This window comes from Vanessa atalanta, chromosome 30 (assembly GCF_905147765.1).
Source record: "Vanessa atalanta chromosome 30, ilVanAtal1.2, whole genome shotgun sequence".
In the NCBI taxonomy this organism is placed as follows: Eukaryota; Metazoa; Arthropoda; class Insecta; order Lepidoptera; family Nymphalidae; genus Vanessa; species Vanessa atalanta.
This window is the reverse complement of record NC_061900.1, coordinates 449,838-465,782: the sequence shown is the minus strand read 5'-3', so window position 1 is coordinate 465,782 and position 15,945 is coordinate 449,838. Positions and strand designations below refer to the sequence as shown.

Below are 15,945 nucleotides of genomic sequence, written 5' to 3'. Positions count from 1 at the left end.
ATGAACAACATTTTTGTTAAATTTTTTTTAAATCAAATCAAAATAAACTTTAAAGCTAACACCGGTTTCGAATGAAGTTACTACCGAAACGAACCAGCAAGAAATTCAGTAGTTATTTTTTTCCAAATATTTAAATATATAAGTTAAAATTATGTCACCCAAATACATAGTTAAATTTATATAACTTCAGTTATATTTTAATTTACTTCATTCGTAAATTTAAACTTTATTATAAGAGTAACTGTTTAAAACCTATTTGGTCTGTGACATGGCTGACAATACTTATGCCTTTTCTAAGATTCAGAAACAAAAAAATAACTGAAAAAAATGTAGTCAATTAAAACGTATTAGTCCTTCAAGTGTGGTCCGCTTTTTTCACACATCTGACAGCGTTCGAAATTTAAATCCGTTCCGTTCGAAAAACCGTTCAAACACGTGCACTCAACGATAATCGGAAAAGGTTTTTTATCGTGTACATTTTCTTGCATCACTTTAAATATTAAAATCTTTGAAAATTTTTTTTAATTAGTCACGTGTAAAAATATCTACTCGATTGCAAAGATTTAAAAGTGGGTATTGTATTTAAACTTAATAACAAATTTATACTTAAACAATCTTTTCTCCTGACTGAGTACCAATGTACAAACAAAACTGCGGAGTCTGGAACGCTGACATTTTGGAACTTATGTTTGTTTTATAAGGAGAAATGGGATGGACATTTTAGTCGGAGTGTTATAAATAATATCTTTAAACCCCCTTAAACAGGAGACAAGTTGTATCGTGCTGTAAATATTTAATTAGAACAGTATTTAAATTTGTTATTTCTGCCACCGACCTCCCTTAGTCCCTCCCGCGTAGAACATATGGGCGCCGTGCGCAGCGAGACATGAAATTCGTCCAATGAATATGCTTAAAACAATGTCGGTTAGTAACGTTCAACATATGCTTAGATAATATTACAACGTACTTTGGTTCCTGAGATACCATAGACAAGACTTTTTTTTCTAAGCGCTAACTTGATATCACGCTACAGTTCACTTAATAGCTCAGCTTTACTAAACAATACAAACAGTTCTTGAATAATATATATTTATTTATAATACAACACTTTTCCATTTAACTCCTTATATGAACACAGTTTCGTCGACGTTCAACCATTTTTTCGCGAATCCATAATGAATTTCATAGATTATTCAAGCTTTCGACCAAATATCACGTCAGTTCAATGTCAAAGATTTTTACACGTTATTAGGTGTTTACTGGCTCTGCAAAATCTCCGTAGGTTTAACACTTAGTAATTTTACTAGTTACGTCTTGTTCCGGTGTGTGAGTGAGCTAGTGTAATTATAGGCGCAAAGGAAATAACAACTTCAATAATCTGAGTTGATCGGTAGCGTATTGACGTATGAAATTAAGATGTTTGTCAATAATCCTCGGCCACGGTATTCGTTTCTATAAAAAGATTCCACAGTTTCAAATTCCACATCCATGTTGTAATATTACACACTAAAACCTTCTCCGAGACGCATTGCATCGTCTGCTAGTATAGGCTATTCCTATAGAAGTAGGAAATAAGATAAACCTTAGATTTAGGTACGTATTTCATGCGTTTTGCTAATAACTCGGCTATATTGTGCACAACAAAGAGCTTATGATTAATATATCTTTATTTACAATACAACACTATTAACCTTAACTACTTATTTCCATTTTAATTTTACCTTCAGAATTCCATTGACAGTTTCGTCGATTCAAAACGCAATTTTTTCGCAAATCCATAGAGAATATCATAGATAAATCGAGCTACCAATGATATCGCGTCGATTTGCTGTCAAATGTTTTTTATTTGTTTTTTTTTTTCTTTTTATGGTTGGAATAGATTATATATTAAATAAAATGTTTATCACCAATGTTTATCTACAAGATAAACAAATACGCCACTTAAATATCATTCATTCAACCTTCAATGTTCTCAAACGGAAGCGGCGACAGGATTCAAGCTCGGCTTGTTTAAACCCTCAGTATCGTCTTACGGTCGCCGCAGATTTGTAACTCGCTATACTACAAGTATACGTTCTGTAAACAACAACGAATTTAAAACCACAAAGTTTCTGTTATGTTTATAGGTAAACTGCCAAATGGGTCATCTGATGGTAGGTCTCTGTCCATAACAATGGTGGTTTAAGATATAATAATCTCTAGGTGTGGGTCGCTCGGTCGCTTCGGTCCTTCCGTCACGTTCAATAGTATAGATTCTTTACGCCGTAGCGCCTACAATTAGGAACTAAGATGTTATGTCCCTTGTGCCTATAGTTACACTGGCTCAACTAACCAGACCACCAGTAGTAACGTATAGAATATTCCTATAAATATTCTTGAGATTAAATATGAATTTATTGGACGAAGAAGGAAGACGCGATGATCCATAAAAAAAAAAACGAAAATTCGTTTTCTTTTAATAGAACACATCGCCAAAATACGAAATGGATTTGTTTGTTTTTTTATTGACAAAAAAAAAGCACCGGATACGGAAGCACGTGCGCACCAAATAATAAACGAAGACATCCCATTCATTTTCATTCATTCTATTATCTTTCGAATATAAATCAATACATGATATTTTGCTAAAACCCTTAAAAAAGAATGAAAATAAGAATTCGTTGAATATCCCCAAGGATTTCAAAATTAGAAATTCTAAGAAGCAAACGCTTACTATTACCATAAACATGCTATATTTTTAAACGGACGTTACAACGACGGAACACCATATAGCCGAGACCGTTACCGATCGATACGAGTAATGCTGGCGTATTGTGTTTATTTCGAGGGTGGTTACAGATTTAGATTGCTATGATTAATCCGATTTTTTTTTAATTATATACTTTATATAAACAAAACAATTACTATTTAAAAGGTGAAAGGAATTATTTATTTGTACCTTTGCCTTTTTTTATGTAATGAAAAAGTTGGTGCTAGAACGCTGTTTTTTTTTGTTTTAATAGGCAAAAGTACATTAAGCGAAACGCGACAAAGTTTATTTATAGCTTAATCTTATCAACGGAAAAGCATCTGCCGTTCCCCCTAGTTCCGATAGAGGTCAATGTTCGCGAAAAAAATGGCTGACGCCTTCCAAGACGCAAAGGTGCGATATGTACCAATTACGCGCCAGCTGCTACAGCTGCGTTCGAGATTCAAATTCACTTGTCGTCAATTGTTGTGTACCAAGAACATAATTGTATATTCTATTATATACATTATTGCTATAAGATTAGGGGTGGGATTGCTATGGGTGGTTGAGCAGCTGTGTGGCACGCGCCAAGACGTTAACTTTGACCTGGCTTTGTTAGATAACGGTGATGCTACCGTTGCATTAAATATATTGTTCGTTTGGAAATTTACGTTAGATTGTGTTTTTTTTTTTGAGATTTTAATCTTGGAACAAATTTTGAATTACGGTCTTTCAATATCAACTTATTATTTAAGATATCGTTCCTTTTATGAAAAATCCGAATTTTAAAAATAGGTGTTTGGATTATTTTGCTAAGTTATACAGTAATTGTTTCTTTTTTTTTTAAACACTCTCTCACTCTCATAACACGTCAAGACAATAACATAAAAATATTTTAATAATAAATATTTTATCATTAACAAGGCAAATTTCGATCGATTAATAAATTTTCATTTTAAAACATTTTTCCTCAAATCCAATTTTTAAAAACAGAATTATAGATTATTTTCCGATTTTTTTTTTATATATTTTTTTCTTTATAATGTTTTAAAATAAACATTTTATCAAATAACAAGGCACGTGCCGTATAAAGATTATATTTCTTTCAAATAAATCCGCCCACCTGAAAGGACCCAATTGTTACTTACTCCCCCAACCATAGACACGTGCGTTTTGACACAAGGCAACATTATATTCTTTATGTCAATGTCATTAGAGGTTACTTTTCGAAACAATAAAAGCAGCCGGCTGTTTCGTCGCGTGCGCAACGTAAAGTGTAATTTTGTTTCTATTCATACACGACTTTGATTGTTAAGATATACAATTGACTCTGAACTTAAGAATTTTGACCGAATATTATATAACTGTTAAAATTCTTCCCGATTTTTTATTTTTTAATTTTAATTTTTGAACCGGCAATAATGTCTTGCGATTATGATTTCAAAGACATCAAAATTTTCATATATTTTTTGGAAACAGCCGAACAATCACAGCTTTGCTTGAAATATCTACGATGAAAACATCTCAACGATTCGTGTGTATAACAAATTAGAACTCTTACCACCGGACGTGTTAATAATAGGACTCTACCAACTTAACGGTATACGACGGTGAGGCCTAGTCATTAGACGGAAGTCGTCATTTAGTGGTAAGTACAGTGCAATCGTTAGAAAGAATTATTCTAATTATTTAAAACTAATTGTCGCTTGCGACTTCGTGGTCGTCAGATACTTCCTTCATTGGAGTTGAAATTTCATACTCAATTTCATCAAATTCGATTTAGTTGCTTAGCCGTGAAAGAGCAACAGACAGACAGACAGACGGAGTTACTTTCGCAATTATAATATTAGTATAGATAATTAGGAATAACACATTTCAATCGGAGAAGTAATTAAGTAAACAAACCTTAGATTTACATATTACAACCAAATTTCTACTAGCTATGTTATATTTTGCACAAACAGTTCTCGGTACATAGACGTATGTATACCATCGCGGACTTTTTTGAAGACCTTTTTAAGGTATACAATACTGTACCTAGTACATTACTTTGACCTATCTCGTAGGGTTCAGCCAGAGTTTGCAATGTAAGCGCAATAAATTTGTTAATTTACGACATTACTTTATAAACCTCTAAAATTAACAGTGTATTTCTACTATATAGTGCATGTAAACCTTCCTCTTGAATCAATCGTATCTATTTATATTCAATCTAAAAAATTGGGAAATTGGCCGCCCAGACGTTGGGATTGTACTTTAACCGTACATCGCTAATGCACCAAGGGGAACTGAGCTATGACCCTCGTGCCTGTCACAGTAACTAACTTCAAACTGGTACAGACCGAAGGTATTGATGTTTGGTAGAATATGCGATGAGGCTATCAAATAATAAACGATCCGCATTATAAAAACCTAAATAAAATCAGTTGTCCCAACGAAAATATCGTTCGTAACTGTTAGGGATGCGACCCCTTGTTGAACGTTTAACGGTTTCCATCGATTTTTTCCAACACTAGGGGTGAACTTCGTGCGATACCGTTAATTAATCGAAATCGAAATTTTATGTTATGTACTTAATTTTGTAACGGTTCATTGAAACAAACTATCTTTAAATATTAATAAAGTTCTGAGACTGGCTATTAAATCTTATACTTATAATAAAATTGGAGTGTCTGTTTGTACTATTAGAATAACCGCTTTTTACTAAATGCATATGTATGTATACACGGTACATGTACAAAAAATATATATAATTTTTGTGTCTGTTGTTCCGGCTAATCTCTGAAACGGCTGGACCGATTTTGACGTGACTTTCTACAGATAGCTGATGTAATAAGAAGTAACTTAGGCTACAACTATAACCTTTTTTGTTAAATTCTAACGCGCATTTAATCGCGAGCTCAGCTAGTCTATAATATAATTAATTTAAATTAAACTCAGCTTAATAATCAGCTTTCACGTAACGCGCTGCGTCTTCTGCTAAAAGTTTTATGTATATTTGTTTAGTACAGATAAAAATTACAAACGAACATCTCATATTAAAATCGATTTTGAATCGTCATGTCAACAAGCGAGAAGAATTGATAATAAATTCAATAATCAATCTATCAATCTTGCAAAGATCTTGTGGATATGAGGTGTGGAGTCTAACACGTGTGCTATCCTACAAGCATTTCTCACGACGTTTTTCTTCAACGGAATTATAAACACAAATTAAACATATGCAACAATATAACATATAACGTTAAGACTCGGTCAGACTTGCTTGTTCAAATTTATTTTATTAATAACACAAATTATTTCCTAATTACTAATTCTAAGTCAAATTAATTATGTTATTGGCTAACTACTTTGTTTTCACATAGGTAGACTAAACATACTACGTTCGGATCGTAATACATCAGTGAAGCTCCTAGTCGCCATTTTACAGATCCACGATCGTTGTCATATTTCCGCCAATATACGCATGTTTTTTTTTTAATTTTCGGTTAAAAATAGCCGTTTGTATAAGAGTTTATATAGACGGACGGACAGATCAGAGTCCAAAGTTTTATAATACATAGTGTAGTTTATGAAACTTGTTACTTATTGTTTACATAAGTGCGCCCATGAAACCCTACGAGCCGTGCTCCCTCGATCGGATGTGACGTAACCGTATCCCGCCAACCTTGACTTAACCTCACCACATGGTGTAAGACCATAAATTAACGGATTCCTGTAAACTGAACTTCCGCAGATTTCACGCAATATTGGTTTCGTTTTGGGTTTTTTTTTTGTTTCTCACTCAAACCTGTTAACGGAAGATTAGTCGCTCACCAAAACTTTTAAATAGAGACAAAATTTTATGTTATGATAATCTATACTAATATTATAAATGATAAAGTCTCTCTGTCTGTTGAGATTTCAGAACCAAACCACTAAATCGAATTTGATATGTAGCAAGTTTGAATTCCAAGAAAGAACATTGGGTACTTTTTTATTCTTAAAACCTATGATCACTAAAACAGGCAGGCGAAGTCAAGACATAGCCGTTTATATAGAAAAATAATCGTGTTTAAAACGAAATCAACATCAGCTGATTTTAAAAAAAGAACTAAAAGTCATGTTCCTGAAAACCGTTGCAAAAAACGAACGTCTCAAAGACGTTCCAAATTCAAACGTCATAACCGTTCAGAAACACGCTTTCTTTTTAATGCACTTCCACACAAAGGGTACAAAGCCGATGCACCACTTGATTCAGCCGAAAATCACAAAAGCCCTGATTTGAATAAATATTTTGTCTGCAGAACCCTTTTTTTATTATAAACGACTTTTTGTTCTATTGCCAAGCACTATAGAATTGATATTCGCTTGTAATTTTGAGTTGAGCAGGTTTTTTTGACGGTTATACGAACAATGGGCCGTGATAGCTTTTAGCCAGGTCTATTGATGGTAGTTTAAGTAATTAACGCAATTGTTTAATATTACTTCAAGCATGGGATTCCCCTGATTAATACTGGTTCATATGTTTAACGAAATCGATAGTTTTAGTAACGGACCGCTGAAGTCGCTTTTATAAAGGTGCTACCTCACATGTTTATTACGTACAGCCAACAAAATAATCAATAGTTCTAAGATCTTCCAATTGAAGGGTATTAGTTACCCGGACGGTGTCACACGATTTCAATAAGTATATCTATATATAACTATGAGTATGAAGAACAAATATAAAAAAAATAAATTAATATACAATATGCATGTATTATACAGATCAACTTTCCTCCTAAAACAAAGATATTAAAGTTCACTCGTTTGTCTTAGTTCTTTAGTGCGACACTCACAAAGTTTTTTCGTATCAATCTTAGTTTTGGCAGCATTTAATTCAATAGCGCCTACACCGACATTTACATTAAGTCACATTAAGTCATCTACATAAAAACTAACCTCTTTATAATATTTGTTATATCGAATATTATTTTGTAACAACTATATACTGTGTGGCTGTAAGATATGTTTCCATGTACATTTCGCATGTATTCGAAAGAAAAAAAAATAAGAAGACCGTTGCTGTTTTGTAATCAATAGAATTCTGTTACAAACCCCTGCAATACCGTTAACGTAACAACAAAAAAACTTCTTTAAACATTGATAAGAACGGTGCAGGGTATGCAACTTCAAGTCAAGACGGTTACGCTGAAAGACAAGGGAAATTGCCTCTTACAGCTTTGCATGTAAGGGTCATTATACTGTATTTAATAAATCGTTTAGGGATGATATGTAAGATGTAAGCGAAAGTGCTTTGTTTTGTATTATAATAAACTGGAAAGTGAAATTATTGTAACAGGTTTTACAATGACATTTGTATGTCATAGTTTGTTCTCTAGACTACGTTCTCTTAACAATTTAAAAAGAAAAAAAAAAGAAATAGTAAGCAAAGTTTGTAATCATTTCGTCTTTAATCGTCAAAAACGATGAAGTTATTTCAAATATGAGGCAACAGAAATAATTTATTATTCCTGTTGGGCTGTAGTTAGTAAAAAACACATATATAAAATTATGTATATCAAATAATATTCCAAATTTAAATTTTTGATATTTATTCTGTCCGTTAGAAAAGGAATAACGGTTGAGATTACGATTTTATTCATGAAGATCGACGCCCCATCCTGGGATCTGTTTAATATTGATTTCCATTTTAATGTAACTTATTATACAAATACACGTCATTGTGTACGCATCTTTAGGAATATTTAAATTGTAACCTACATACAAATGACAATAAATTATAATAATAAATTACGAATAATTAACGCAAAAAAAGATTATATGATATCAAAAACAATTTGCTTATGTTTAAAAACATTGATTTAAATTTCCGAACTAAGTTTGACAAATTGACAGTTCCGAGTTTTACAAAGCGCGCGAATTCATTTGTGTTTGTGATTCACGTTTTTCGTCTACCTGTAAAAAAAAAAATATGTTAAGAAATTTCAAATAGTGGTTTTAGTTTAGTGCTGTGATATGAGAAATGATTTAAAACCTCCGTTCTCATAACCTTTGTAACAATGAGTCGTCTGGGGCAAGGTAATATTTGGAACTTAAACCCGTTCCGTCTTATTTACGAGTTCCGATAACCAAAAAAAAAAATGTTTTGTCACCCTATCTTAAGGGGTTGTAGGTTATTGTTATATTATCTATATATTAGTTTGGTAAAATCGTTTCTATCGTGGGATTTCGGTTGTAGATACATTAAATTAAAAAAAAAAAAATCATTGTTAGGTTATTTTATTTGGAGCGATGTCGAATTGATATTTAATTCTTTACGTAAAGTTCATCGATAAAGAAATGTATTATACATGAGTTAAAAATATCATTGTTTTAAATTTAAATTGAATAATATACAATAAGCCGATTCCAGAGTTCTTGTATGATCTTATATTATATAAATTAAAAATGCTGAATATTTTATTGAGCACAAGGTGAATTATAGGAACAATTATGATTTTGAATACACTGTCTGGAATGATATTTAGAATGGGCTGTTGGCTTTTGTTTTAGTGAATAAATAGTCAACATCTTTTTAATGTACCATTTGGCACATAGTTATATATAAAATTTGTAAATAAAAAACATATTCATATATATAATCATTTATTTTCTTATTGTTTCAGGTTAATAACTGAGAGTTTTAAAATAAATTCCGGCAACAACGCTACGAAGAGGAAACAGGAAGAAGCTCTCACAAACAACTTCAGAATTAAAATGATGCCACTGTCCCTGGACTTCAACAGAAAACAGTCACCATTAAGTTCGCCTATCGCCACACCATCAAAGAGAAGAGTCCTCGGTGAAATTCAAAATTCTCCCTTATTCAGACCCAAAGACTCGCCCACAATTGAAAGATTAAAAAACACACCGTTAATAGACAAGAAGTCACCTTTGATTGATCGTAACTCACTCTCCCCTTTAACAAGTCGAACAGACAGATCCAAGCGGTCTTCAAAGATATCAAGGATATTTGAAGAACGCTCTAAATTCAAGATGTCAAACAAAGAGAATGATACCTCATTGATGAGTGAGACTTTCTTGAAAATAGATGTTGACGAGGAGACAAGGGATTGCTCGTTCGGGGATAACTTCCCGTCGTGCTCGGCAACGAAGCTTGCCAACTGGTCGATGGCTAAGGTTTGTACCTGAATTGATTTTTACTCTTCGGTAAATTTGATTCAGGGAACTGAAGACCAGGTTTATGAATAGGTAAATAGCAAGTAAACAGTCTTGGTTTTTTATTAATAATACAAGAGGCGAGACATCGGAAATAAAACACCATTAAAACCAACATATTTACATAGCATATTTAAGAGTCTAAACTAATAGTCTGTAATTTCTAAGTACACCTATCACAGGAAAGGGGAATTATGTTTGTGTATAAAAAAATTCACATGTATGTAATTTAGATGGTGCTGCTGAAGTTAGAGAATGAGAATAATCAGTCCAGTAAAACGGAATTAATTTATAAATATAAATTTTAGGCCATACTCTAGCGACAGTAGCACCATTATTGCAACTTTATGGTGAAGATTAACATGAGATACTTTTCCTTACCTCTACACTCTGTATACACAGCCTATTTATTAAAAATATTGGTTAGTTTTTATTTTATATTTTATTTATTAACTAATATATATTAACTATGCTTACAGCTCGACTTCACGGATGCACTTCAAACATATGGAATGGACAGAACTGACAATGTCAAAGAGAATATTGACATGTACGTGCCGGAGAAAGAAGTGGACGTTGACCCTGACTTTGAAACATTACACGATTTGGAAGAGGAGTTTGAATCTCACAACTTCGATGAATGCACCAAGTACGAAATTATATCAACGGACAGTCCCAACATCATATCGTCTGGGCGAACAACGTCAAGGAAGATAAATTCCAGGAATTTCGAGTTCGGTGCACCATTATCTGAAAACGAACAGTCAACATCCTTCAATAAACCAAATGCTAACGCTACAAGAATGTTAAACTTCGAAGATGAGAGCTTCGAGTTCACTTCACCAGCTGCTAAACGACCTTCTCATAATGTATCCGTGAAAAAATCTTTGAAGTTCACTGAAACACCGACCAAGAATGTATTACGGCATGAGAAAAGTGATTCCAGTATTGGTTCCATGACATCATCACCATCTTCAACTAAGTTAAGAATATATCCTTCAGGCTCAACAACATCCATGGAAAGCGGTTTTATATCTGAACTAGAAGAACCATTTTTAGATATTGATGATGTCTCAAACTCTCCTAAAATGGCCAATTTTAATGAACTCCTCTCAGGACAGATTAGAGATAGCTTCGAAAGCGAATTCAGCTTACGAAGGCCATTACAAAGAAGTTTGAGCTTCAACCCTGAAGCGACAAAGGCAAGAGTATCACTGTTTGCTATAAATGAGAGTCCCGCTAAGAAATGTAACAAACGAGGTGATAGAAATGAAACAGATAACATTTCAAACAAACGGAGGAAGTCAAACTGTGAGAGTCCCAAAGTGGAGAGATTGCAACGACCAGTTTTGCAACGGGCATTCTCCGAGAACAATGCTTCTATCATGACGGCCTTAGCAAGATGTAAGTATAAATTATATATTAGTACATATTATAAAGTGAGTTTGTTTGTTTGTTTGTTACGACTTACTAATAATATAAAAGTTTGTATGGTTTTTGTCATACATATAGTTTTTTAACATAAAGGCTACCTAACAACGCCCCTTCAAAGACAGGAGCTAGTTGACTAAGTAACTTAACAATTCCTTCCCTTTCCAGCGGTTGTAGACCCAGATTTAATCGGCGACTTCTCGCTACCGTTCGCGCTTCCCCTCACACATGGTGACCACACAGATCTGAAGTCAATATCGTGTGACACGCTTGCTTCACTCCTACGTGGGGACTACAACGACAGCATCAATGATTTTCAGGTAAGATTACACCTGATAAGACACCGCCCATAAACATGACACTGTATATGCCTATGGGCAGTGGTCACCACTTACCATCAAGAGGCCCATTCGCCTACCTGTATAAAATATATATATATATGCATGTCAATCTCCCAGTATTTCCCAGATTCAATATCTTAATTTTCGCTTCCAGGTCATAGACTGCAGGTACCCCTACGAATTTGAAGGTGGACACATCTTGGGAGCGAGGAACCTGTTCACGCCGGCACAAGTACTGACTCTAGTGAGCCAGCCGTTACAACCCAAGGACTCGGACAAGCGGAGCATACTCGTCTTCCATTGTGAATTTTCTCTGGAACGGGGGCCTAAATTGTAAGTTTATTATATTAGTTATATATATCTTTAAGAATTTAATAGCAAAGTCACTTCGAGTACTGTAATCTCTCGTGTAGAATAAGTACCTTATATTAAAAAACTTAAAAGGGTTAAATTCAATTTGATTTTAAAGGAATCTATTACCTAAGGTCCAAGGTAAAATTATATTTTTTATCGAAATCATATGATTTTCTTTAAAACTTTTAAGACTAGAGTTGAACTATAGCCATTACGTATATAGTGATACCTATTAAGATTTAACTACAGGCACAAGGGACGTAACATCTTAGTTCCCTGGGTTGGTGGTCCATTGGTAATGGAAGGAATGATTAATATCTCTTACAGTACGCATGTCAGTCGTGACCACTCACCATCAGATGGTCCTTTTGCCAGTCCGTCTACTTATATAAAATAAAACTATAGTTATACTTCGTTTAATCTCTGCAGTAAGTGCAGTTAATCTTTAATCATACATTTATCTTATTAATTAATATGTAATTCCTTCCAGATCCCGCTTCCTACGTTCTTCAGATCGCGCGAAAAACAAGGAGAACTACCCATCACTTCATTATCCGGAAGTGTACTTGCTGCACGAGGGCTATCGGGCCTTCTACCAGCGGTATCCTGATTTATGCTCGCCAACGGGATACACCGCCATGCTGGATCCCCAGCACAGGCATTTATTAAGAAAACACAGATCAGTACAGCAACCGTCCTCTTCAACACATCAGAGACGGAACAGGCTGTTGCTATAAATGTGCAATCATGTTTTTTATTAAAAATATACAGCATTTACTAAACATATTGACGTTAAAATGTTGACGGTCTACTAAAAAGACCACGGTCTACTCAAAAGACCGGACTAAATTTCACTGTAAAATGTATTTTAATGATGGAAGCTATCATATTTGGACTAATTCGATTCGGTCTACTGAGTAGACCGTCGGTCTTTCGAGTAGAATGACATCGATGTATTTAATGACATCATCCTTTTGAAAGGAAACGTTTAAAAGGCGAGAAATTATATTAAAATTATTCTAGTTTTTATTGTAAATAGAAGAAAATTATGCCATATTATTTTTAAAATTAAGTTATAAGTACAAAGTAGATTAAGACGATCCCACCTTTGTAGATTAATCAGTTTAGCGTAAGTTAAAATAATGCAATATTTAAATAAAAAATAATAATAATAAACAATTATTATTAATAATAAAAAAATAAACTGCGAAATAATATAAAAGAAAACTTGACTTAAAAAAAAACGTATTTCATTTAATTAAGCTTTAAAAACTCAACTTGTGCCGTGTTAGACCCAAGATAGAATTAAAATTAATATAATATTAGCTACGAGCCATATTAAGTAGGTTTTGATAGTGAAAATATAGATTTATACAAGATAAATTGCAACGATCTGACACTAATTGGTAGACTAATAGTCCACCAGATCAGTGAGCCAGTGTAACTCGTTGCAAACTGTCTAACTCGAGACTATAAATGTGTCATACGGTAAAAGTTCCCAAGTGACGTCATAATAAAGGGAATTATCTTGGAGGAATTTAGGGAATATTCCGCGACAAAGGGCCAAAATAATATGAAGTTTTGTAGAAAGTGTTAATATTCCTTTATAAAGTAAAAAGCGTAACTTCAACAAGGGAATTTAAACGTGATGCTTTTATGGCGGTACTTCAGTTAGCGTTCTTCTATGCAACAAATATGTGATTCAAATATGGCAAATCAATTGCCAAAACAAGCAAATATTTGCCAACAAATATTTGGGGGAGTCGTTGCTGTTTTAATTTCTGTAGCTCTGATAGTGGTCCAAATTCGGCCATATTGAAAAGCTATACCACAGATTTAGTACGGCTAGACACCGCAAGACTGTGAAATATGTAAACCGACCGTATCTTTTTTTTATACCTTTCACTAGCGATGGTAGGTAATACCTTCATGGACTCTTATTACCCAAGAAGAGTTTATAACTACACAACTAAACAAACACAAACTATAGTAGCGTGTAAAGTTTGGTCATAGCTATAACTTCGGCTACGCTCGGTCGGAGGACATGCAGTGTCTAGCCTGCTTTAAATCTGTAGATAATAAAAATGCTAAAACTACCAAAAAAAAAACACTTGACAGACAGAGAAGAAAATGTACTAAACTGTTTTGTCTTTGTTCCCGGCGTTTTTCGGGATAACAAGAGGAGCCTAGGTCACATCGTTGCTGCGTGTAATGTCAAACGAACAGACTTTACGCATATATAAAATTATTAGCAATTGTATGAGTCGTTCACAAGTAATTGAGTTTTTTTTTTATAATAATGTTTAATATCAAAGAAAACAATTTACTAAAAAAAAACAAAAAAATATATATGATCAAAGACCATCCATACTACATCCACCAAAAAAAAATACATTAAAGAAATGATATTTTTAATACAACCATTAAAAAAACGACAACATCATTTATCGTTAAAATAAAACAAACTTTTTTCGGAATCCTATAAAATTCAAATAACTAAATGATCTATATTAACGTTTTTAATTAAATTAAACGTCAAAGTTTTCCCGCCAAAATTGAGGTAATGGCGTGTCATTTGAACAAAACATTGAAAATATGTTACATTCGAGGCAGTCAGCCTGCCGAAGGGTGAAAATTATGGCAATATATGTTACGCTTCGATTATGTTTAACTGATAAAGATTTATTTTTATTTAAAGAAAAAATATAACAATTTTAAGCATAGTGTATAGTAATGATTTTTTTATCTGTATGGTACGAGCACGTTTTTTTTTTTTTAATTTAAGTTCAATTCAAACTCGTTTGTCGGAAAATTAAGAAAGTTATGTTTTAATTATAATGAATGGACTAAGCATAAAACTCATTTTAAAATTTTAGTCTACTCAAAAGACTGGGACTAGTTCTACTTTAAAATATAGAGTATTAATGATAATTTAGATAAAGGATACTTGTCTTTGTTACAATAACGCCTCTATTTATACACACAACATTATTATTTGCTGGATATTTACGAATGTACTCAAATTTAGTCATTTATTTGTCTAAAAATATCGCAATCCTTTTAAACCCAATGTCATTTCGTAATATCACTTTTCGTCAATAAACGAGTTTATTATTTAACGACAAAATTATTTATATATGTAAATATTAATTTAAAGGAAGCGACGCAATCGTTCGTGTCTATCGATACTGAATAATTAAAAAATAAACTAAAAGTTTTATATAATTCTCAGACAATACGTAAACTGAACGATCACTTACGACTGTGTCTCCAGATATGAATCAGTGCTGTAACTTTAACAGAGCTTCTATAACGCCCATTGGTTGCTTGTGGTCTTCATTAGCGAAGTCATTTCATTGGATTTGCAGTGATTCGTTACGCTTGTCTAACCGCGCGCATCGACCAATCAGATGCGAGTATTTTGTACAATAGGAGTTACAGCACTGATTATCTTGTAAAGTATCCGTTTTTTTATTGTTTTTTTGAGATTTTTCGGGCTCGCCCGCATAGCCTACGCTTACTAAATATAATATTGTAAATATATCCTAACTTTAGTGAATACTTCTCGAATGTTCTTAACAAGTTACTATGTATTCGTTTTTCGTGATTCATTATTACATGTAATTTTTATTGAAAATTTCTATTTTTAGGGCAACATTATGTATTAATTCGGTCACATTTGAAATAAACTAATATATTATGTATAATTTTATTTTTTAAATAGATTATAAAATGTGAATTTGATAGTATTTAAGTTGAAATAAATAAATTATAAAAATACATGCTCTTTTATTACGAACTTTTATGTTTCGAAAATAAATATAAGTTGAAGTAACTCTGTTGCTCATTCGCGGTCAAACCACTGAAACGAATTTGATAAAATTAGGT

At 33.0% G+C, this 15,945-nt stretch overlaps 1 protein-coding gene across 2 annotated transcripts in view; it reads left to right on the top strand.

Moving 5' to 3' along the window:
- Positions 1 to 15,728, top strand: part of LOC125075320 (M-phase inducer phosphatase-like) — a 33,307-nt gene extending 17,579 nt beyond the window's left edge. The window contains exons 1-6 of one of the 2 annotated variants that reach the window (XM_047687049.1): positions 8,659 to 8,791; positions 9,379 to 9,892; positions 10,411 to 11,335; positions 11,531 to 11,682; positions 11,858 to 12,036; positions 12,548 to 15,728. In XM_047687049.1, coding sequence (XP_047543005.1) covers positions 9,470 to 9,892; positions 10,411 to 11,335; positions 11,531 to 11,682; positions 11,858 to 12,036; positions 12,548 to 12,794 — 1,926 coding nt within the window. In that variant the 5' untranslated portion in view covers positions 8,659 to 8,791; positions 9,379 to 9,469 and the 3' untranslated portion in view covers positions 12,795 to 15,728. Of the gene's footprint in view, positions 1 to 8,658; positions 8,792 to 9,378; positions 9,893 to 10,410; positions 11,336 to 11,530; positions 11,683 to 11,857; positions 12,037 to 12,547 lie in introns of those variants that run through there. The other variant, XM_047687048.1, reaches the window with a different exon arrangement.
- Positions 15,729 to 15,945: the final 217 nt, after the last annotated feature.